The sequence below is a fragment of the Lagenorhynchus albirostris genome, chromosome X (genome assembly GCF_949774975.1).
Source record: "Lagenorhynchus albirostris chromosome X, mLagAlb1.1, whole genome shotgun sequence".
NCBI lineage: Eukaryota > Metazoa > Chordata > Mammalia > Artiodactyla > Delphinidae > Lagenorhynchus > Lagenorhynchus albirostris.
Window position 1 is genome coordinate 31437078 of NC_083116.1, and position 24109 is coordinate 31461186.

Consider the following 24109-nt stretch of genomic DNA (forward strand, 5'->3'; position numbering starts at 1 on the left):
TATATTGATTTATTTTCCCCAGCTTTATGGAAAGGAAGGATTATGTACTAAGAAAACGTAAGCAAGTGATATTTAAAAACTTGTATAATAGAAAATGTAACTATTTTCTAAATAACCAGTTCAAAATAAAGCCTTCAATATACTAGAAAAATATTATTTTTAATATTTTATTGTGAAATAGAGGCAGCTATGTGTGTGTTAAGATAATCTTAAAAGAAATATAATAATCACATTGCTAAACATTAGTAGATTCACATTTTTATATTACATTCCTGCGTAAATGGGAAAAAAAGCTCATCATACTATTATGAACCTAGTATATATGTTTTTCTACTCAACATTCAAATAAATAAAAATTTCCTCTATTCTAAAATAATCACATTACACAACCACATATTTTTAAAAACTAGATCTCATTCTGGTTTTCTACTGCCACTAACAGTAGGTATTTCATGGTCAGTCTCTTTTTTAGGATCTACCATATTTTTATATCTTTCCCCACGATGTCTTTCCAGGTATGGCCCCCAGTTAGAAGCTGGTCTGCAGCAGCTTACAATGCGCTGAAAAGCAAAGAAAAAAAATGAAAATTTTAGAGTGTTAAGTCTCCTTGCTAACCAAAATGAAATAAGAACCATAGAAAAGTAAAAAATGATCATCTAAATTCTTAATATACTGTCTACCAAAACAAATGATACTCAAATGTAACCAATTGTTAACAGAATTGTATTAACTACAAAGCCAAAATAATTGAGTATGTAAATGATTTCAAAAGAAAGTGTTTCGTGAACCCATTCAAGCAACAATATCACTTCACATACTTTCACTGAATTCTCAGACATTTCTATCCTGGCCTTAGGGTGAGGGTTAAGTGAGGATCTAAACCAGGTATGCCTGGGAAGTTTCAATAACCAAAGAAAGGGTCAAACCATTGATCTAGATCCACAAAGCACTCACCTAGATCTTGAACCCAATCTGCCTGCTGAGCCTACCTTGTCATTGTCCTATTGAGATGTCATAATCAACTCCCCTGGGCCTCCATGGAAGAGGGATAATTCAGGGTCTAGACTGAGTTCAAGAAATTTACCAGAGTTTTTCCAGTTTTAACATGCTATTACAGTATGTATTATAACCAGATGAAGTTTTAAAGGTGAAAATTATAGATATAAAGGAAAAAGGTCATTTGCTTTGTGTCATCTCAGTAGAACTCAGTACGGGTATAGATACCATAACTTTTAAAGTATAAATAATATTAACATGCTTACTTGAAGGATGGTTCCTTCAGCTTGAATTAATTTTGTAATAGCCATAATTGGAATCCAAATAATACAGAAAATAATCATACACCAGCCTAGAGCAACTCCCCAGTCAGGGTATGGAATTTTGCCATAATCAGGTCTATGAAATTGTACCAATGACCAGATCAAGATTGCCTGCGAAAGTAAAATATGAAAAGAAAATGGTAAAGATTAAACTTTATTGCACTAATGATTTCATTTGCACTAAGTATTAGCAATTTGATTCCATTCCTTAGAAATAACTTATCAAAAGCAATTAAAATGAAAATACATTCAAGCCAACTAAGATAATCAGGTAACTAGCCAGAAGATAAAATACTAAATGAACGAATCTAAATAACTTGTATTTGGCTCTGAATAGATTCTTCCAAAATTAGCACTTCCATATACTTATAAAAGATACAAATACTTGTACAACATGTATTTCAATAAAATACTGAAATACAACATTTATTTCACTTATAATAGCATGGTTTTATTCTGTTCTATAAGCTAGCCAGCATATCAATCAATTCAATGAGAATGTAAAGTACACTTTAGTGAACATGCTTTGCACCTTGCTTAGCAGTTGTTTCTATTATTTTCCACTACACAGAGCACCCCTTACTCCACACCCAAAACACACACGCATTCACACATTGGTACATAATTACCAAAGCACCCTTCACTTTCTTATTGAGAAAAAAACAAGCTCAATATATGTTTGGGCAAAACAGTGACTCTTCAAGATGAAAACTAAGGCCAAGTTTTTTAAAAAGTATTTTAAAAACAACCTACTAGAATGTTGCAGCATTAAAACTAATTATTTAGAAATCTGTAAAGCAAACAAAACAAAATGAGCAAAAACTAAAAGATCATCTAGTAGTTCCTCTAAATTTACCTGTCTTGAATTTTATAGATATTCAAGTTTAATTTTAGAATTAAATAGATTAATTTCTTTCATTTCATTACAGTAATTTAAGTTTATTTCACAATTACCATAATTTTACGTAACTACAAGAGAATAGCTGAGGGATAGTGGAATTTAATATATATGACTTTATACAAAATAGATGATAATGTATATCATTTAATATCTAATACTTTTGCATTTTAAAGTAAATCCAGTTGTCAAACCTAGTAATCAGTGAAAATTAGCTGGCTAAAAAGTCTAGTTAGATTTTCTAAGTTGGTAAAGGGCTTATATTATCATGGAGACTTGTGGAGACTTGTGAAATAAGGAAAACAATATTTAGTAGCACTGTGAAAATCCCAACCGCTCACTACTTGAACCTGACCTTATAATGTTAAAAACACGCTCTAAAACAAATTCTAGATCAAATTATGTAATGGCCTTTTCTAGGAAAACCTTTGAAGCGTGGGGGTAGTGAGAACCAAAGCATCCTCTGTAAGGCTTTGCCACTGCCCCACCCCCACCATTATTTCTAGTCTATAGAAATTCTCTGTCCCATTAAGTGTTTATTTTGGCATTCAGCCTTTTACTGAGCTTTTATTTAAAGATATCATGTCTATATGTCATGTTTCTCCAAGAAGGCATCTTTTGCTTTCCCTCAGCTCCTAAATAGCACCAATTTTTAACATAAACTATTGCCTCTATTGACACATATGAGTTTCTTTTAGTAATTTCAGATACTAAACACTTCCCATAAAAAAATATGCATTAACAACTGAGTGTTGTTTCTTAGCAATTAGTATATTTAGATTGAATTCCTTGAAGGCAGAGACTGGGTCTTAAGCAGAGAGGTTAAGAACATTGTAGATGGCTCAGCATATTTTTTAGGGAATAAGCAAATGACTGGTTTTTAAAAATTTAGCCTATTGATAATTTTTAAGTATCTAGGACCTTTAAGTCTATAGGAGCCTGGTTATTTTCTCAAATGGTAACTGTTTAAGCCTATGGCCTCAAAAATTATACTACAAAGAAAGGCATTGTAATTTAGGCAACTTGGAGGCGCCAGTCATGAAGTAAAAGTTGAAAATCATTACTTTATGACATTAATTTGCCTTACTGTATTCAGTGTGAATAATTCAAGTTTACCTTAAAAGTGTTTAAATATATATATTATTGATACCAAATTCATGGCATGTTAATACTTACCGTCAAAACCATAGGCGTAATGACAAACCAACAAGCTCTCCACCATAGCCAGAATATCCACCTTTTTGTTCCAATCATCATTTCTATATCTTTAATGAATCTGTTGCCTCCTAAAAACAACAAGGAGTGCATTCAGCCCTTATTTATACTTTCATGCATTAATCATTGTGGCCCCAAGTTATCTTTCCATGTCTAAACATTTTCCAATATTACAGCAATGAAGCATATATATACCTTTAACTACATTTTATTCATAATAAATTTTTGTCCAGTATATTATACTTAGCTATTACAGTAAACATAATAAGAAGGAATCAAACTAAGTCATTTTAGTAAAATGTGTAGATAATTCTATAGTCACTGTTTACCATAAATCCACATGATCCCCATTAGTTCCAGTATAGCTGCAATCAAAATGCCCCATCCAGCACAGAAGTGGTCAATCAGATGAACCCAGTAAATTCCAGCCTACCAAAAAAAATCAGTTACTTTTAAGTATATTTTTAATTATTTCTATGATTGATGAGGTACTCAAATTGAATCTACTAATTTGATTTTAACATATGCTCCTTGGTTTCACCTCTGCCAAAATGCGAAAAGGAATGTTTTCAAATGTAAACACAAACGTGGCTTTAAATATCTCAAACAGGATGTACCTTTTATTCTATACTGAGTCACTGTTAAAAAATAAGCATTTAGAATAGTTGATTATCAAAATGATATGCAGTGTGTGCTCTGTAGTAGCTGACAAGAAATACAGCCTATGTTTAAAGTATATAACTTTATTGTAATTGGGGAAATTGTCCATTATTGGGCTTTTTCCCCCTCTGCCAAATATACTTACTATTGAAATTGTGTTATAATGGGGAAAAAATCTGGGCTAAAACTCAGAAAATCTTGATGCAAGTCAGACTTGGACTTGTCACTAAACATCCTCTTAAACCTTGGCTTCCTCATTTAGATTATAAAGTACATTCCAACTAATATTTTGTCTATGAAAAAATACTGTAGTATACCTGAGTCACACACACGAGGCCAAGGAGAAACAAAACCAAGCAGCAACCCGAAGTTATGAGAACCCTCATTTTCTTCATCGCTTTGGGAAATAAATCTTGAATCGTTGTTGTAATCGTTTCTTCAGAAGGGAAAAAATGACATGTCAACTCATTTGCCAATAATTTTAATCACAGAAATCAACTTCTATTAATCAAATTTACAAATATGTGTTGAGAATATATGCTGGGCCCTACTTCTTACTTTTAAAAATCCACGGGGTCCTTTCTCTCGGCAGTGACTACTCATCAGTTCTGATAAGAATCAAATGGAGCCCTATTTGTTGTTTTTAGTCTGTTTTATAAGGCTTTTCATTGGTAGCAATTATAAGGTAACAGGTTCCCGAGGGCTGAAGTAGTGTGAAAGAGGGTTATAGGGAAGGAAGAATTCTAGTAGAACTTTTAAATAAGGTAAATATTTGAATAAATAACATGGAGACAGAAAGGCCTTCTAGGTTTAAGAAATAAATGTGTTCGTGAAACAGGGTACTGGCTAAAAGTAGAAGGATATATGAGTAAAAGGATTAAGAAACATATTCGAGATTTTTGGAGGGCTTTGAAAGTCAACTAGAGGAAGCTGGACCTTATCCTGTAAACTATTTAAATGGTTTATGTAAGAGCACGATATGATGAAATTCAGAATTTTTAGGTGGGTACCCTAGGGAAAATCCCTATGTGTACACAGAACCATGTGCAAGAATAGTCATTGCAGCAGTGTGTGTAATTTTTAAAAATTGGAAATAATCCAAATGCCCATCATTATGGCAACAGATTGTGAATTAACTAGTGCTATATGTCTATGTATCAACATGGATTCATAACACATATGAAAAACAACTGTCAGAATGATATGTATGCTATGAAACTTCACATTTATGTGAAATTTTTAAAATGTATATGTTATTTATGGATACATATAAAATGCATACAAACATGGTCTGAATAACATACATAATCCATGGTGACGGTTGCTTCTAAGAAGGAAGAAATGTGAATTGTATTAGAGAAACACAGGGGACTTCAAATTTATCTATAACAGTTTAGTTTTCTAAAAAATATCTGAAGCAAATATAAAATATTAATCTCTGCTCCTTTGGGGTGTCTGATACATGAGTACTTTGTATTTTTCCATATTTAAAACTTAAGTTAAAAAGAACTTTCAGTAAGATGATTTTGAGAGTAAAAGCTAGAGGGGGGCAACAAGGGTAAGAAAAGGATGTTTTTAAGTAGAGGAAACATGAGTAAAACATAAGAGGGATATGTTAACATTGGGAGTATTTCTTACCAATGGAAGCAAACTGAGAGTCGAGACCCAAAGTCAAAAGCATGAAGAAAAATAATACGGACCAAAATGGCCCACCTGGGAGTAGAGCTAGAGCTTCTGGATAAGCAATGAATGCCAAATCAAAACCTAAGAAAATAAATGGCATTTTAATTTAAAATTAGTTGCCAAGAAAATTCACATATTTGAACATTTTCAAGATAAGATACTAGAGGGCTTCCCTGTTGGCGCAGTGGTTGAGAGTCCGTCTGCCGATGCAGGGGACACGGGTTCGTGCCCCATTCCGGGAAAATCCCACATGCTGCGGAGCGGCTGGGCTCGTGATCCATGGCCGCTGAGCCTGCGCGTCCGGAGCCTGTGCTCCGCAACGGCAGAGGCCACAGCAGTGAGGGGCCCGCAAAAGATATGTTCATGGAATTAACTTTTTAGTCTTTATGGAATTAACTTTTTAGTCTTTAACTCTCTTTCCAAATGTTTACCCCAAATCACTATATGTAGTGCCATTTAATTTATTTTTTTCACTGTACATTTCACAGCCGTGTAGTGCCATTTTATTTTTTTATTGAAGTATAGTTGATTTACAGTATTATGTTACTTTCAGATATACAGCATAGTGATTCAGTATTTTTTGCAGATTATACTCCATTATAGGTTATTATAAGGTAATGGGTGTAATTTTAGTGCCCTTTTAATTATTATATGGATACCTGCAAAATTGTATGTAATGAAACTATAAATTGAATCTTATTTTCTATTTTTTTTTGTTTTTATTTTTTACTTATTATAAACATTTTATCAGGAAGGCACATTTTTTCTTTTTATACAGCAGGTTCTTATTAGTCATCAATTTTATACACATCAGTGTATACATGTCAATCCCAATCACTCAATTCATTCTATTTGATGTATGTTACCTTTAGAGACGCTTTATAAAAAAATTTCAGTCATGCTATATGATACTTAGTTTTAAGTATTTTAAGTTTCTCCAACCTCCCAGAGGACTGGCCTAGGAGTCAGGAGAATTAGCTTCTAGCCTAGGCTCTGTCACTTCCTAATGATTCGATCTTCTGCAAGACATAACATTTCTGTGCATCAATCCACTCCTCTGTAAATGAGGAGCTGGATACTAGTTGATCTCCAAAGTCCTTTCTAGTCCTAACATTCTATTCTCATTCATCAATCTCTCCATCAAATGATACTAACCATAAATAGAAATTTAATAAGAAAGTCCTACTTAAAAGAACCCTAGAATTCTGTTCCGGAGAATCTTTAGCAAGATAATTAAGCATCCCTAGTTAACATCTTTAAAGTTAGGAAGTTCACTAATCAGATTCCTTTAAAGCTGGACACAGCTGTATACTCAAAGTCAGTTGTGTTTCTATCTGTATGACATTTGTGCGTTTTAAAAATTCAGACCTAATAGTGTAATTTTACGTGGATTAATTTTTATATATAGTCTCTCATGTATTCATGTATACATATTAACACACACATGTATATATATATGTATGTGTATATAGATATACATACACACAGATGAAGATAATGCATGTAAAGTGCATAGCATGATGCCTGATACTTGCAATTGTGCAGTAAGTAGTTCCTATTAAGGATTAAACAAAATTTGGAAAAAATATTCTTAAACAAGTGTTCTGTAATGTACTGTTGTTTCTCAGATCATCTAAGAATTATTAAATCATTAAAACAACCAAGTTATATAAGATGAAATGAGAAAGAAAACACAATACCCTAAATCTTGAGTGCTTTAATTGCTATAAAATATATCAGTGTTTCTTAAATGAGCTATATTGACTTAATCAAAGTTAATAATATATAGCATTACATACCTGATTTTACAACTTGAGAGACTTCCTTTCCAGATATATGAGCCATGTGTCCCAATATAGAAAAAATAGCAAATCCAGCAAACACACTAGTGAGGCAATTTGCCAAACAAATTACAATGGCATCTAAGAAGCAGTTGTTATTGAACTTATTGTAAGATGACAGAGCAACTAAACCACCCCAAGCCACTGACAAGGAATAAAATATCTGTGTGGCAGCATCTTTCCAAACCTACAAGGAAAATAATATTTAAAAACACACTCTTAATTTTTCATTTATATAAAATATTTCATATATACAAATGAATAAATATTCATACAAGAACAAAATAAATACCCAAGTACCCACTACTTAGCTTAAGAAATAAAATGTTACTAGTCTATTTTTTTTTTTAATAAATTCCAGGGACTTAATGTTTTTTTTTTTTTGAAGATGTTGGGGGTAGGAGTTTATTAATTAATTTTTTTTTTTTGCTGTGTTGGGTCTTCGTTTCTCTGCAAGGGCTATCTCTAGTTGTGGCAAGCAGGGGCCACTCTTCATCTCGATGCGCGGGTCTCTCACTATCGCAGCCTCTTGTTGCAGAGCACAGGCTCCAGACGCGCAGGCTCAGTAGTTGTGGCTCATGGGCCTAGTCGCTCCGTGGCATGTGGGATCCTCCCAGACCAGGGCTCGAACCCGTGTCCCCTGCATTAGCAGGCAGATTCTCAACCACTGTGCCACCAGGGAAGCCCTGTTACTAGTCTATTAAAGCCTCCCTGTGCCCCTTCCTGATCATATCACTCTTCCAACCTCAGTGGTAACTGCTATCTTGACTTCTGTGTTTATCATTTCTTCAATGTTCTTTATATTTTTACTAACCTAAACAATATGGCATTTAGCTTTACACGTTTCTGAGTTTATAGAAAGTTTTCTTAAAGCATGTAAACTTATACAACCTGCTTTTTCCATTCAGTAGTATATGAGATTTATCCATTATCAATTTGAACCATATAAAATTTCAATTTTGTAAGTCAAAAATGAAAGAATATAGGCAAATTCGTATGGTTCAATTAAATGTATGTAGTTCTGAACATTTTTTTCCACTGCTGTATTGCCCCACTAAATATTGCCAAATTATGCTCCAAAGTAGTTGTATCACTTTGCACTCCCACCAGCTGGTATGAGAGTTCCCATTCCCCTACATCCTTGCCAACACTGGTCAGAATTTTTAATACTGTCCAAACTAGTGGCTGTGAAATGAGTTTTGATAACCCTAAGTACTTTATAAGGTGTAGCATGTTTTTATGTGTATATATTCCATAGTCTTTTCCTGTGAAATTCCTGTTCATATTTTTTGCCAATTTCTTGTTTGGGTTATTCGCCTTACTTGATCTCGAGGAATTGTTTATGTAGTTCGGATTCTAATCCTTTATCTGTTATATATGTTAGTTTTTTTCTCCCAATTTGTGGCTTATATTTTTCACCTCTTAACATTGTGTCCTTTGATGAACCAAAGATTTTGTTTTAATGTAGCTGAAGGTATTCATCTTTGCTTTTATGTATTGTTCTTGATTTCTCTGACTTAAAAAAAGAATCCTTAGCCCAAGGTCATAAAGCTACTATCCTATATTTTCTTCTAAAAGACTTAAAGTTTTGCTTATATCCTTAAGTTTTCAGTTCACCTGAAATTGATACTATGCATATTAAATTAGGAATCCCAACACATTGCTTTCTTTCTTTCTCTTTTTTTTTTTTTTTTTTTTTTGCCCGTGCCGTGTGGCATGCGGCATGTGGGTTGTGGGATCTTAGTTCCCTGACCAGGGATCAAACCCGTGTCCCCTGCATTGGGAGCGTGGAGTCTTATCCGCTGGACCACCAGGGAAGTCCCTCAACACATTGTTTTCTAAATGGAATATCAATTATCTGAAGATAATTGATATTATCAATTATGTCCAAAGATAACTGATATTTTCAATTATATCAATTGGATAGTCAATCCCTTTCCCACTGACCTGCATCCCCACTTCTGCCACATATCAAGTTCCATATGTTCATGAATCTGTTTCCGAGATTACTATTCTGTGCCACAGGTCTGTATGTCTATACCTAGGCTAACACCACATTATTTTTATACCTATAGCATTATAATATTGTTTCATATCTGGTAAGACAAGTCTTCCTCACTTCTTCAGAAACACCTTGCTTTTTTGCCTTTTCTCCTTTGCATAAATTTTAGAATAAATTTTCAAGTTCCATGGAAACTGTGCTGGGAATTTGATTGGAATTCTATTTACTCCACATATCAACTTGGGGACAATAAAAACATTAATTCTTAACAAGGGTGGTACTAGGCAGTTTTTGAAGAATGATGATACATTTAGGCATCCCCTCAATCATCCAGTACCCTCATTCCATGTTTTGATTAGAGCCCCACGTGGCTGGCCTCATCTCTCCATCTAATTCGACCCCTTTATCATTCCCCCTTTCACGATCTACCCCTCCTATGTCTCTGCTAAAGGACAATAATAAATCTTAGAAACTAACCTAGGTAAATCCATTTTAATAGTAAAATTCTGTAGATATAACATTACCCCAAAGAAAAATCTAATTGTGAAGACTTCACATAATAGGGCTGGCATATATGTAGGCAAAAGTGTGGTTTTAGTCCTTCTGAAAACAGGACTGGTCAGTGGAAGGCAGGCCGTATAACATGGTGACTAACAGTTCTTGCTCTGGAGTCAAAAAGAATGAAGCCTATATCCAGTACGTCTCACTTTCATTGAATTTGATTTATTTAACATCTTCAAGCCTGTTTCATCATCTATAAAATGGAGATGATGATGATGCTAATAATAGTAGTAATAATTATGTGTCCTAGGAAGGATGTGAGAATTAAATGAGATAACATATGTAAAGCAATTAGTAGGATACTCAGTGATAGCTATTATTGTTTTTATGGAAAAGAAACATAAATTGATACTCGGTTTCTTTTGTGGAAGTTAAAAACAATAATTTTCTCCTTGAAAGATATGTAATCTATTTCCAATTTCAATTGAAATAAAGTTGTTAGGAGTGAAATAAATACTAGGTCTTCAGAATACAGCTTGATGTTAGATTATTATTACATCTTATTTCTCACATGATTTTGTTATATATAAGTGAAATATATATATAATATATATACTGGCAGGAAGCCAGTAGGAAGTAAAATGGATGGATAAATAGATGGATAGATAGACAGCTAGATCATGGTTATTTCCCTTATATATAACAAAATCATGTGAGAAAAAAATGCTCTCTTATTTCTTAGGCAGTTGTACATATTAAGAAATGAACAACATGTTTATGTTGGTCTCAGCTGCTTTGACTTGATACATTATGTATGCATATGTGAGTTGGGGGAAGGAGGCTGGAGGTCGTGTGGCAGGTCTGGGTTGTGTCAGAATGCTACTGCATACCATGATGTACCTAGGCTGCAAATAAAAGTGAAATATAGTTCCAAACATAGTTATAATCTCTATATCTACCCATCTCATAGCTATATACAAGACTATTAGTTGAGTGATTAGGAAACCTTAATTCAAGATGCAAAAGCAGGCTATGTAAAGTTAATGAAGTGTGACTCTTCCTGGGTCTCAACTTCATCACTGTAAAATGACGGAGTTAGTAAAATAGTCACTGGAGACCCCTCTAGCTATAAATTTCTATGGTTCTCTACTCTCCTAGAGATATCAGTAGAGTTCAAATACTTAAAGAAAAGGAAAAAATATATACTTATGATTGCATGTTTAGAGTATGGATTGGAGCAGAATAAAAAGCATCTAAGAAAAAATTCTCATTGCCAGCAAACCCAAAGAAGGCATGAGGGTAGTGTTTGTGTTGGGGAGAGGAGGTAGGATGATTAAACTGTATGTTTCATAAGGAGCTTTAGGCTTAGCTCTGATGTTTTAAAGACAATAGAGACACCGAAACACAGACCAGTATAAAATAGTCATATAAAATTTTCAGGATAGTTTCACGGAGCTATAAAGCCCAGGTGATCTGAGGCTTGTAAAAGCCACTTAAAGGAATATCAAAGGGGCTTTTCAACTGTGCTCCAAGTTATGAGGTTTAAAGAAAATGGAGGGTCCACTTCTTAGGGAAAATGTTGCATCTACAATACAGTATTATATAACAGCAATAATTAAAATACTTGTGTGCTCATATTTATATAACAGTTTACCATTTCAAAGAACATTAACATATTTTATCTTGCGTAATAACCTAACAGAGGGAAGATGATGAGTCCCAACTTCCATTTTATTTGCTTCTCATCCATTACCAAAAATGGTCTTCTAGTTGGAAAGAGATTAACAGACAAGATTAAAAGATATGAGGCCCAAGATAAATGAAGAAATCAACACAGGGGCCTACAGACACATCAAACTATGTTAATCTCCAACACATAAACAATAAAATTTCATAGTTCTAAAATAATTTAGGGTTTTATGGTTAATTATTGAGTGAAAATTGGACACACAGAAGGTAACTGAAGGCCAGAGATTGACCTCTCAATTTTCAAAAAGGTAAAGGATGGATTTCCATTACTAAAAACTGATAAATTTGACTTGCTTACCAGTAATATTCTACAACAGATAATTAAATATCTGGATTGTGAGTATTTAGGAAGTCACAATTGCTGGAAATTAGCATGAGTTCCACAAAGAATACCATAGCAAACTAAAACTAATATCCATTTTGGCTAACAGTACTAATATGGTAGATATTATAGTGTTTCTTGATTTTAATGTAATACCGTGGGGTTTTACCTGACCAGAAGCTTAATGTGTTCCAAGAATGTGGCATGACTACTAAAACAGTGAAAGTGTTATTAGCCTGTATCAATAGAAGCATAGTATATAGAGTACACTTACTGACAATGCTGTCTGCAGTCAAAATTGTAAAAGATTTTATGTACCTATGATACACACAGCCATTGTCTGGAGATAGACTAATATTAAAAGGGGTTACCAATTCATATTCATGGTACATATTTATGTGTCTGGTACAAGTAACAGTTTTGTTTATGGAATGCTTCATCATTTCAAATTTATGTTTTAACTTCATAATATGAACTTTTGATATTAACTTTTGAAGACAATTAAAATTTATATTAGACCATTAAACCATCAGCTATAATCTTTAAACCTACTACGAGTTTATCTGATAAGTCACATAGCCCTAGTCATCAATTTGTGGGTATTCATGCATGAAATATTCTTTTTCAGATTAATAAGCCCCAAATCCTTTTGGTCAAATAGAATCAGTTTGAATAAAATGACTTTGAAAATCCTATTGCTAAAAATGATTGTCTCACTTCCAATAAGAGAGCATTAGTGTCATGTTAAATAGTTAAATCAGACATCCTAGGGGACGGAAACGCTAATAAACTTAAGTACATATTCTTTTGCAAGCTACTATGTTATGACACTCAATGGCAATCAAAGATTTTCAATATTGGCTTTTAAGTTTTACCTCCTCAGATAATTTGAAATCCAAATTGTCTTACCTCAGCTTCCCTAAGTTTTGTAAAATTTGACTCTGCTCCAATATAGTATGAAATGCCTTTTGATGCGCCATCCAGAGTTGCCCCTCGGATCAGCAGGATTAGCAAGACAACATAGGGGAAAATAGCTGTAAAATATACCACCTACCACGAAGAACAACCAAAAGTTAATGTTATCTCTTTAAATCATGGTGTACAATTATATACAAATAAAGTTATTAGCCAGTTGAAATTAGTAAAATAAAGTATCAAAGATTTCATTAGATTATTAATGTCTGATAATACTAATACCAATGTTGGCATAATTTTCTCTTCCTGTTCTCACCACTCTCAAATGATCCACTTTCAAAACACTCTGATGTATGAAGCAATATTTACCAGGTTTGTGTTGTAAATACACAATACATTAGCAATGGTAACTTGGAATCTAGATCGAGCGCTTTCCTAAATGTATCCTAATAAATGTCTGAGGGGACTGAATAGCACCTCTTGGTAAATTACTGCATTGATGTGGGAAGGGAAATGATTTTAAACCCTGCAATGATACTCAATCCCCAAGGAGAAGGAAAATCTCCTAGTAGGTGTCCAAATTCCATGAAAGTTGATTAAGTGAATACTGGACACTTGCTATTATTATCCTTAAAGCTACCATTAAGAGAGTTTGATAGCACACATATATACGTGTGAACTGCTTGTGCCCTAGATAATACATGGTTCCAGATGAGCAGACTGCCTTTGAGGCTGGCTTTTCATTAATGTGGATGATTTCTTTGGTCCATAGATGTCGTATGTTTGATAATATGTCCAAGGAGATGATTTAAACAAGTCATCCAGAGACCAATAAAAATTAATTGCGTGGGTAAATGGCTTTTAATGGATTCTTTCGATATTAACATCAAAAAGGAACCAAAGGTTTCAAAAATGTGCAATTGCAACATTATTTTGGAAAGTTTCCACTGACTTTGTGATGTTCACTGTATTTTTGTGATCTAACAGCATGTCTCATTACAATGTAACATTAAGTGACTGTGCTAGGTATTGTACCAGAACACAAAGATAGTATCCACAGTTATTCCTGTCCTCTGTCTTTAAGGAATTTCAGTCTAGTAGTTACAAACACATACACATTTACTTTTCTGAGTACTGTACAACTGCTCACAGAGAAAATTTCATACTGTTCTCAGAAATTGCCACAATGCTCTCTGAAAGTTTAAAAGATAAAACAATGAAGTGGGAAATGTTTTTCAGAAGAGGACTCTGCTGAGACAAGGTTCTGAGTCAATTTTGGCAAGCTTTAAGAGAACAATGGTATCGTTTTTATCCTTCTCTCTCTAACAAGGGGAATCCTGACACTGTTACCCTATACAACATATATAACAAGGATCTAAACCTTCCAAACCAAACATTGCAATATATAATTCCATTCAAGATGCTTCTTTATTATAGTAGGACAGAAATACTCCCAAGCCTCAGAATGCTGTATCAGCTAGAAGGGCCCAAGTTTAGAGAAGTTTCACACATGTAGTACTAATTTTTGCTTGTTTTCTTTTATTTTTAATAATAGCAGTGTTCTTATGTATTTTCTTAGAGCGAGGCTGCCTACTTAGAAAGCTTTTCACACATTTGAATGTTCCCATCATAGAAAAAACATGCATTTGGTAATACCTGGCATTGAACTACAATGAAATCGGAAAACAGCTACATCACTGTCTAATGTGTTTTCTAAATTACCTTCCCAGAAGACTTGATTCCTTTAAATAGTGCTGTTCCAACTATGAGCCAGGCCAGAAGAAGACAAAGTGCTAAATACCACACAATGACTCCAGGCTCATCCAATCCACTTGACCGTTGGAGCGCCACTTTACTGAAAACACATAAGCCCTCTGATGAACACACAATCACTTGTCTTAATACACTGAATTTTTTAATATCTTTCATCCAGGGAGAAGCTTCATGAGTATTTTATTAATACATCACTGCTGTGTGACTCTTTTATTGATGTAGTTGTATGGAGGGGCAAAAATAGTTCAGTGAAAAATTAGGCTCTGAACTTTCTGGTCAACTGCAGCCAATCCAAAGTTCCAAACCCCAGAATAAAAGATCCACTCATTCCTTTAGCTATGATTTTCCCCTAATATTTCAAAGCTCCTGTATGGAAAGAAATTAACCTTACATCAGATTATTTCATTTTACTTATTACGGTATTTTTTCTCAAGTTCAAATGATGGAGAAAACATTTAAATTGTATTAAATATTTTCTTATTCATCATACTTGTAGTTATCAAACCTAAATGGTCCCATTATTTATACCTTTTTCAAAGGTATAATTCCATGATTTCCACTAGGGACATATATGGATCTAGGATTTTAATTCTTAGCTTTATATTTGGAACATTTCAAGGTCCAAATTTTAAAAGGGTCACAAAAAGCAACAACATGGGGCTTCCCTGGTGGCGCAGTGGTTGAGAGTCTGCCTGCCAATGCAGGGGACACGGGTTCGAGCCCTAGTCTGGGAAGATCCCACATGCCGCGGAGCAACTAGGCCCGTGAGCCACAACTACTGAGCCTGCGCGTTTGGAGCCTGTGCTCCGCAACAAGAGAGGCCACGATAGTGAGAGACCCGCGCACGGCGATGAAGAGTGGCCCCCGCTTGCCACAACTAGAGAAAGCCCTGGCACAGAAACGAAGACCCAACACAGCAAAAATAAATAAATAAGTTAATAAACTCCTACCCCCAACATCTTAAAAAAAAAAAAAGAGCAACAACATGGAGCTGAGGAAGAGCTCATTACAGCAATAGTCAAAGAAGTTATGTAAGGGTAAAGGGTATGTATACAGTAAGGAGATTAAAGAGAGATCATTTAAAATTAATAAAAGCAAATATAACCCCAAACATCTATTTTTACCATATAATGACAATTATAAGCAAAATGGATAATGAAGAATCTCAGCCTTAAATAGCAATTTTCCCCCAATATTACTCATCACCCAACTGTTTATCATTAGAACTTGCTCATTATAGTCTAAAAGTTGCATATTTTTCCTTCAAAGCAATGCCCTAGCTTATAGCTAATAAGCACTGTATAAATCATCACTGACAACATTGTGCCCATTTAATAACTAACTTATAAACGACAATCTGTTAACTGTGAGCTAATTTTGCAGGCTACTACTACTCACACAGGCTAGGTAAACATTTGAGTCAAACGACGTATAATTTGCTCTGACTCCACCCCCCCCTTTTTTTTCCTACTTATATGAGTTAAGAAAAGAGCGGATCAATATTTTATTGTTATAAAAAATTTTAATAACATCCGTTTAAGATGTAGATAATTTACTGTACTCACTTCCAATATTGTTCACTGGGAAGCTGCCCTGGCTGATAAACTTCACTTCCATTGATGCAGGTAAAATTGTTGGCGTCTAACCAGCTTTTATTCACTTGGAAGATTTCACCTAGCTTTATACTCACATTACAATGTGTCACTAAAAATTAGAAAAAAGAATACATACACAGACACATACTTAGTTTTAGAAGAGTACTTACCTGGAAAAAAAAAGTTTTAATGATGAAATATTTAAAGTACTGTCTAAATTGTTACTTGGTGAAGGTGGAGTAGAAATCTTACAAATGGAATAAGCCATGCACATTCAGCATCTTAAATCCTCTCTACTACTAAGCTGGGGGCGAGGATGAAAATATCTGCCTTTTTAAATTGTGGTTATATTTATAGTAATAACAGCTATAGAGTAACAATCATTTCAGTTGGGATTTAGTGCTCTAAGGAACTTTTCATATGTGGACTTATTTAACTTATATAGATAAATGACACCTTTAAATTCCTAAGAAGTGTTAAATCTTTATCACTTTATCCTCCAATATACACAGGCAATCCCAGTGGTAATAGTCTACAATACTGATGCTACATTGTCCCAAAGATTAGCAACACTCAACCATCAACTGAAACACTACTACTATCATAAATAGTGCTTTTCTCTCTTACCACTTTCCCATTTTCTTCCTTTTCTTGCTGCCCACAACTTAGGCCTGCAAGAAGTACTCCAAGTAGTGGTTTAGCCTTACTGGGTGCCCTCAGAAATTAACATATTGCATTAATCAATTTTCAGGTTATACATGCTTTATTCTGCTTTTATCAATAACCTATGTTTCACTTAAAATTGAACCTAAATTGGTTAGAAAATGATTTACCCCTTTAATCTTCTTAGAAAATATAAAAGAATGATGCAGAGTTAATAATATTTTTTAAATAAATAAATGAATTTTACCTATAGGCGATCTGCTACAGGTTTTATCTGCCCAATAAGAACAGTTTTTCCATGGTAGTTCACGTTGAAAAGAAGCAAACATGTAGTAAAGACTATAGGCAATTATGACATTATAATAGATTGTCACAAAAATGGATATCAGGACCATTGTAATCCCCACACCTGGAAAAGAGAACAATTAAAATAAAAAACAAGTGAAATTTGTTTTCCTAATTCGTAAAGCTGCATCTCAATTTCCACAAAATCTATTTTAAAATGAGAAAACTGTTTCAAACAATGTTTTCTATCTCTTTTTTTTTTTTTGATGGGGGAGACAGTACTACTGTCTGAGTAGCTTTCTTCTCAAAATTATTTTGATGATTGACTTTCTGAGACAGTTTTTTAGTTGATCAGAAAAAGGTTCTAAGATCAAAGACCTGTATTAAGCCATCGAATTCACATAAGGGAAAACCATGTTCATTATTATTTCTTATTAAGTCTGTAAATTCTGGTCAGAGTGGATACTATTAAAAAAAACAAACTATTCAAAGCTCATATCCTATCGACTCGCTGACCAATACTTCCCTCTTCATCTACAAACCAACATTTAAAAAAAAATCTTTATTATAATTGCTTTACAGTAGTGTATTATTTTCTGCTTTATAACAAAGTGAATCAACTATACATATACATATATCCCCATATTTCCTCCCTCTTGCGTCTCCCTCCCACCCCTCTAGGTGGTCACAAAGCACGGAGCTGATTTCCGTGTGCTATGTGGCTGCTTCCCACTAGCTAGCTATTTTACGTAAACTGGGACCAAGTGAGAGAGTGGTATGGACATATATAAACCAACATTTTGACAAGTAGAAGATAAATCCTCTGAATGAATGTCCTAAAAGGAGAGTGTACAGCATTTCTACAAGTGCATGTAAAGAAAATTCAATAACTCAGTAACCATCCAAATTTAAACTTCTGAAATTTCTTTAGCTCAGTGGTTTCAAAATACAGCAAGCATACTGAATGTAACTCGTATGTTAAGACTAGCTTTTGAGGTAGCTTCCTTAATATTCCAGCACTATATTCTATCCACCTCGCTATAAATATATTTTTGATGTTACACTGAAGCCTTTACGAGTAGTTTTCAGCAGCTAGCACATACCAAAATGATATCTAATCTTCAAACAGAAAGGCTATTGGATGTTTAATAACAATCAAAGCATTAAAAAAAAAACTTTCCTAGTGTCCTATTCCATTAGGAATGTTCAAGAACAAATAGTGACCTGCCCTTCAACTTTTCTGCCAAGATAATTCAAAAGGTGAAAACAGGAAAATAATGACACCTTAACAACTCTCTCATATCCTTCTTAACCCCTACCATACCTGCAGCCCAAGATAAAGAGAAATATAAAGTAACATTTGATTTCTAAATTCGACAGTGTCAAATAGTCAGAAAAGCAACGTATGCCCTTTTGCCTTTAATATGAGGACAGCTATATGCAGGAATAGACCAATAAGGAAAACATTTTAATACCAACCTTGAAACAATGGTAGAATCCTCCAAACTGAAACTGGACCTAAGCTAGCAAATTGTCCCAGTGAGCACTCTAGGAAGAACAAAGGTAAACCAGCCAGTGCTAGCATAATCGCATAAGGTATCAAGAAGGCACCTAGAAAACACAACAAAAGAACCAAAGCACTATTATATGCCCAAATCTGGATGGCACTTTGACAACTAGCACAACATTTTGAAAGCATTCTGATATAGTGGAGTCAGAGAGTACTAGGTTTAGGCTCCAAATTTACTACTGTCTGTGAGAAAATAGTTGATTCTCTAAATCTTGGATTCCTCATCCATGAAATGGGGATGCTAGTATTACCTAATGAGGTTGTTGTGATTATTAAAAACAATAGCCCGTAAAAAGCAATCCAGAGAAGTTGAATGATCACAGGCTTTGGAGCCAGGTAGCCCTAGCTTTATATCCTGGCTCCATCATATACCAGTTATGTGACCTGGGGCAGATTACCTAACCTCTTAACCTTGGGTTCCTCATAAATGGGAAGAACAATGCCAACTCATCAGTTTGTGGTAAGGGTTAAATCACAGAGCCTATGTGAAAACACTTGGCGAAATGGGCAGGCACATAGTATATTTTCAAAGTTAAGTTCCCTCCTTTCTCCTTAAAAAATAAACAGTTTTTAAGACTTAGGGTTCAAATGTTAAATGTGGTTCAAAGTGGAAGTTACTACAGCTAAGTTCAGTATTCTCCAAATAGTCATAAGGGTCTTCACTCAACGTTAATAAGAAATATTATTTTGGGTAGAAGAATCTGAACAATTGAGATGCATTCAGAATTAACTTTCAATTTCATAAGGACTAATTCTCCTACATTTACATTATTCAGGCCCATTTTTGGGTTTTGTTTTAAACCTTTTATTATTTTACTTTTTTTCTGCCCGCTTTTAGGGCATAATACTATTCATTAGAACTATGACCAGATTTTTGGTAGAGGCAGGGACAGAATATTAAGCTTACTGTTCAAGTATTCTAGAAGTCTTAACAAAGTTTAATTAAAAAATGTGGAGATAAGTGAATAAAAATAGCCTTTGGATTATGTACATTTCATACAGCCATGTTACATTTTTTTCCTCATATAGTTTTCCTATTATGCTACTATAACATCATACCTGGGAATTACATTTTTTCTAACCCTAAAAATATATTCTACTAAAAATGGGAGACAACCGGGCTTCCCTGGTGGCGCAGTGGTTAAGAATCCTCCTGCCAGTGCAGGGGACACAGGTTCGAGCCCTGGTCCAGGAAGATACTACATGCCACGGAGCAACTAAGCCAGTGCGCCACAACTACTGAGCCTGCGCTCTAGAGCCCGCAAGTCACAACTACTGAGCCTGTGTGCCACAACTACTGAGCCCTCACGCCACAACTACTGAAGCCTGCATGCCTAAAGCCCGTGCTCCACAACAAAGAGAAGCCACCGCAATGAGAAGCCCACTCACCACGACGGAGAGTAGCCCCTGCTCGCCGCAACTAGAGAAAGCCCAAGCACAGCAACGAAGACCCAACACAGCCAAAAATTAATTAATTAATTTTTGAAAATTAGGAGACAATAAAGTACTTGTTACATACTAGTCACCAGAACATAGGGACAAATATGTTTTTATAGATGTTGCAATGTACATACCATCATTACTATGATTAATAGAAGTTTAATTCCTACCAATGATAAATATGAAGAAAAAGTAATACAAAATATCCCTGTTTAAACACAACAATAAGCAACGCTTTGCTAGCCCAGTGTAAATAGGTTTTTAGACACACACAAAAAAGGATTTTCCTCAATGCTGTATAAGGCTTTTCACCCATTATATTATTTCATTATTAATAACAACCATAACTGGTAAATTATCAGTCCAGTATAGTGGTCACCAATTGTTAGTCCTGCTGACCTAGACCCTAAGGTAGTCTGATACTCCTCTTTCATAAACTGTTAAAAAGCTCCTACAGATAAAAATGACTCCAGATTTTAACAAGTCTTTCAAGCCTGACCATAATTTAAAATCTAATCTATTAACATTTGACAAATTTGAATTTCATGTTCCTCTTTTACCCTTGGGTAAAAGAGAAAGAAGCAATTGAGAGAGACTAGATCATCCATTACCCAAATGATGTGATCTTTAAAAACTGAGAGCCAATATGATATATTAATTTTTAGAGGAAGTGGTGAAAGAGGTAATAGCATACAATAAATAATGCCATTTTATTTCAGCTAAGTTTAAGAATTCTCTATTAAATCTAGTTTAATATAGTTCCTGGAAATTTATAGTAAGTACTGGGCCTATGTATGATGTCAACTCACAGGGAATTTCCTATTCTAAACTTGAACATAAGAAGTTGGAAAGGAGCCTGAATGCTTCTCTCCACTACACAGACCTTAGGACATAGACACCAAAAAGACGGTGATTCCTGAGTCATCTTCCAGCTCAAATTTATACCAAACCCATGATTAAACAATGTATGCTCTAGATAGGGTAATTTATGTCACCAACACTTAAAATGTTTGATAAACAGAGCCCCTTTCTTAACTCTCTGAAGGCCAGTACGAATGTTTAATATAACCAATTAATAAGGAATATAAGATTGAAATATCACCACAAAAAATCCTATTGTACCAAGAAGAATACTTATAGTGACATCGTTTCACTGGTAACCAATTATGAAATATAAGGGGATGTCACCTCTACACTTCTAATAGAACCTGTAATTACAAGTAAATAAAATATGGTAAGTGAAAAGTGGTTTCAACATGACTAGAAGATTGTGCAATTCATTTTGTTTCCTTTTGTGTGTCACTTCAGACTTATTTTTTTCTCCTGTTCTAATGGAATCTTCCTTAGTGATCTATGAGGTATAAACTGCATTATTTTGCAGAAATTAAACACCTAGCCTTGATCTACATTCTATTGCATTTTCAAAGGACCTTCTACATGATCAATCCAATTTGAAATACATGTAACTGAATATTGCAGCTTAAAGTACAAAACGTTTAATTACTTTTTAATCAACTCCTTCCACACTTAAATTTCCAAAATGTAATGCCTTATTTTATTTAAGCAAACAATTTATTTGAGCTTCTTATGAGAACGAGAATTCCCTGCCTTTTGCTTAGGTTCAGCTATAAATTAGGCAAAACACAACTTGAGTGTGAACAGATTATCATAGGAAGGTGTAAATTAAGAAGACGAAGTCATAGTTGAAGATGACATGGGATTTCAGATCAGAAGCTCAGAAGTGCTAAATATACAACTTTTATCAAGTTTATATCTGAACATCTTGTGAAGCCAGCTTTCCAACGTGAGCTAGAAACTCATAGTCTAATAATAAAACGCAGTATGCTCATTTCCCATCCTCCCACTAACCCATATTATCATATACCTTTCCTCAGTTGTTATAATATCCTCAGAGGCCATAAAACACCGCACTTAAAACTGAAGAGGAAATAAATTGGGGGGGGGGAATACCTCCGCCATTGTTGTAGGTCAAATATGGGAATCTCCACACATTCCCCAATCCCACTGCATATCCAACCATAGATAAAATGTAATCAGATTTTTTGGACCAGTTGCCACGGTCCTGATTCTCATCATTTCCACCAACATGGAAATTCTCAGATGAAGCCGTCACTTTCTAGAAAAGGGAAAATATCAACAGCTTGGTTTTTTTTTACTATTAAAAATTCCACAGACGCATAATTTCACAAAACCACAGAGTGACAGTGAGACAGAGACAGAGACAGAGAGACAGAGAGAGATTGAGAGAATGAATCCTGAAAACCATAGCTAAGGAGGACACTTTCCAAGACTGGGGAGATTTCTGAGGATGGCTGCTTTTACTTTACAACGTTTATCCCATGAAATGAAAAAAGCTCTGTAGGTGGATATTTTTACTACTTCTTCGGGTTAGATCATCCAAATTTTGGTGGAAAGGGTACATGTGGCACCCAGCATGATGGGCAAATGAAGGTGGGAAAATAAAATTTCAAATACAAAAGTCTTAAAGATGAATTAGGTAAAATCAACGCTCTTGAAATCAGAGGAGATATTTGAGAAAAAGGATGAAATATAGTTTCTATTAAAAAAAAATTCATAGACTCTTTTTCATACTGGCTGGTAGTTTTGATGTTTGGAGTTGTCAGGGAAGTTTAACTTCTCTCCATATCCTGGAGAGTAAAATCAGTGCTTTTCTGAAAGCCACAAAATAATATTCAGAGACAAATTCTTCTGTCCCACCAGGTGGAGCAATGCTCGCTCCACTTCAGAGGACAGGGGAGAGTTCTTCAGGTCAGATAAGGACAGTACATTTTCTCATTTCCCTCCCGCATATGGACACAGTCTGGAGAGGGACAGAAAACACAAGGTGGTGGGCACACCCAAGGCAGAGGATGAGGTGACCCTAAGACATCTAGCCACCAGAGTAAGAACTGTTCTATGTTTCCTCTACTCTATGGGGACATCTTGGGCACACATGAAGGCAGTTGAACAGAAATGTGGAAAACAGGGAACAGCTGCAGAGAGCAAAATCTGAGACTTGCCTCCCCTTAAGTTTTCCCTTCCCAAGCCCTCCACACCTCCCATAGCTCCCAGATTCCTACCTCCTTCCCTCTGCACTTGAAGAAGCTCGGGCACTTCAACTTGTCCATGGTTCACTGGCTCCCTGGGCTGCTCTGCCGGTCTCGCAGTCTGGCGGAGCTTGACTGGTGGCAGGTGCACACTCCCCCGTCGCTACCTGCCAGAGTGAGCCACCATGCCCAGGGGTGGGGCCATTTATGGAGGTAAGCTCTCTCCTCCCCCACCTGAGCACCCTGTCGTGTCAATTACTGGAAGGGACTAAAGTGAGGCTCCGGTTTTTCCCCTGGCAAGCTGGCATGTAGCAATCCCCTGCCCCGGGCCCCGGGAAAGGGCTGGGCTGTGAGAGAACAGAGCAGTCAGAGCCGAGATGACTGACAGCCTTTGACTCAGAGCCGCGCAGGTGCCTTCGCAATCTTGCCTCCTTTCTGGGGTTCCCTGATTCCTCGTAACCTCCTCTCTTAGTCTGGTCTCTGTCCTGAGGCCAAGTGCTGATCTCCACCGGGGCTGGAGGTGGGGAGGGCATGGTCTGTGGGGTCCATTCCGTTCCCCAAGATTCTCCTGAACACACTGTACTGTCCTGGGCTCCGGGATTTCCCAAAG

The 24109-nt window shown here is 35.3% G+C and overlaps 1 protein-coding gene across 1 annotated transcript; it reads right to left on the reverse strand.

Annotated features, from left to right (window-relative positions):
* Window positions 1-413: 413 nt before the first annotated feature.
* Window positions 414-23580, reverse strand: SLC6A14 (solute carrier family 6 member 14). Its single transcript, XM_060137614.1, has 14 exons — window positions 23533-23580; window positions 22403-22568; window positions 18901-19032; window positions 17384-17545; window positions 16444-16582; window positions 14828-14960; window positions 13100-13240; window positions 7575-7803; window positions 5731-5856; window positions 4410-4528; window positions 3762-3861; window positions 3394-3503; window positions 1263-1430; window positions 414-560 (listed from the first exon to the last, which is right to left on the reverse strand). The coding sequence occupies exons 1-14, from the start codon at window positions 23578-23580 to the stop codon at window positions 414-416; spliced, it is 1920 nt and encodes a 639-aa protein (XP_059993597.1).
* Between the last annotated feature and the right edge of the window lie 529 nt (window positions 23581-24109).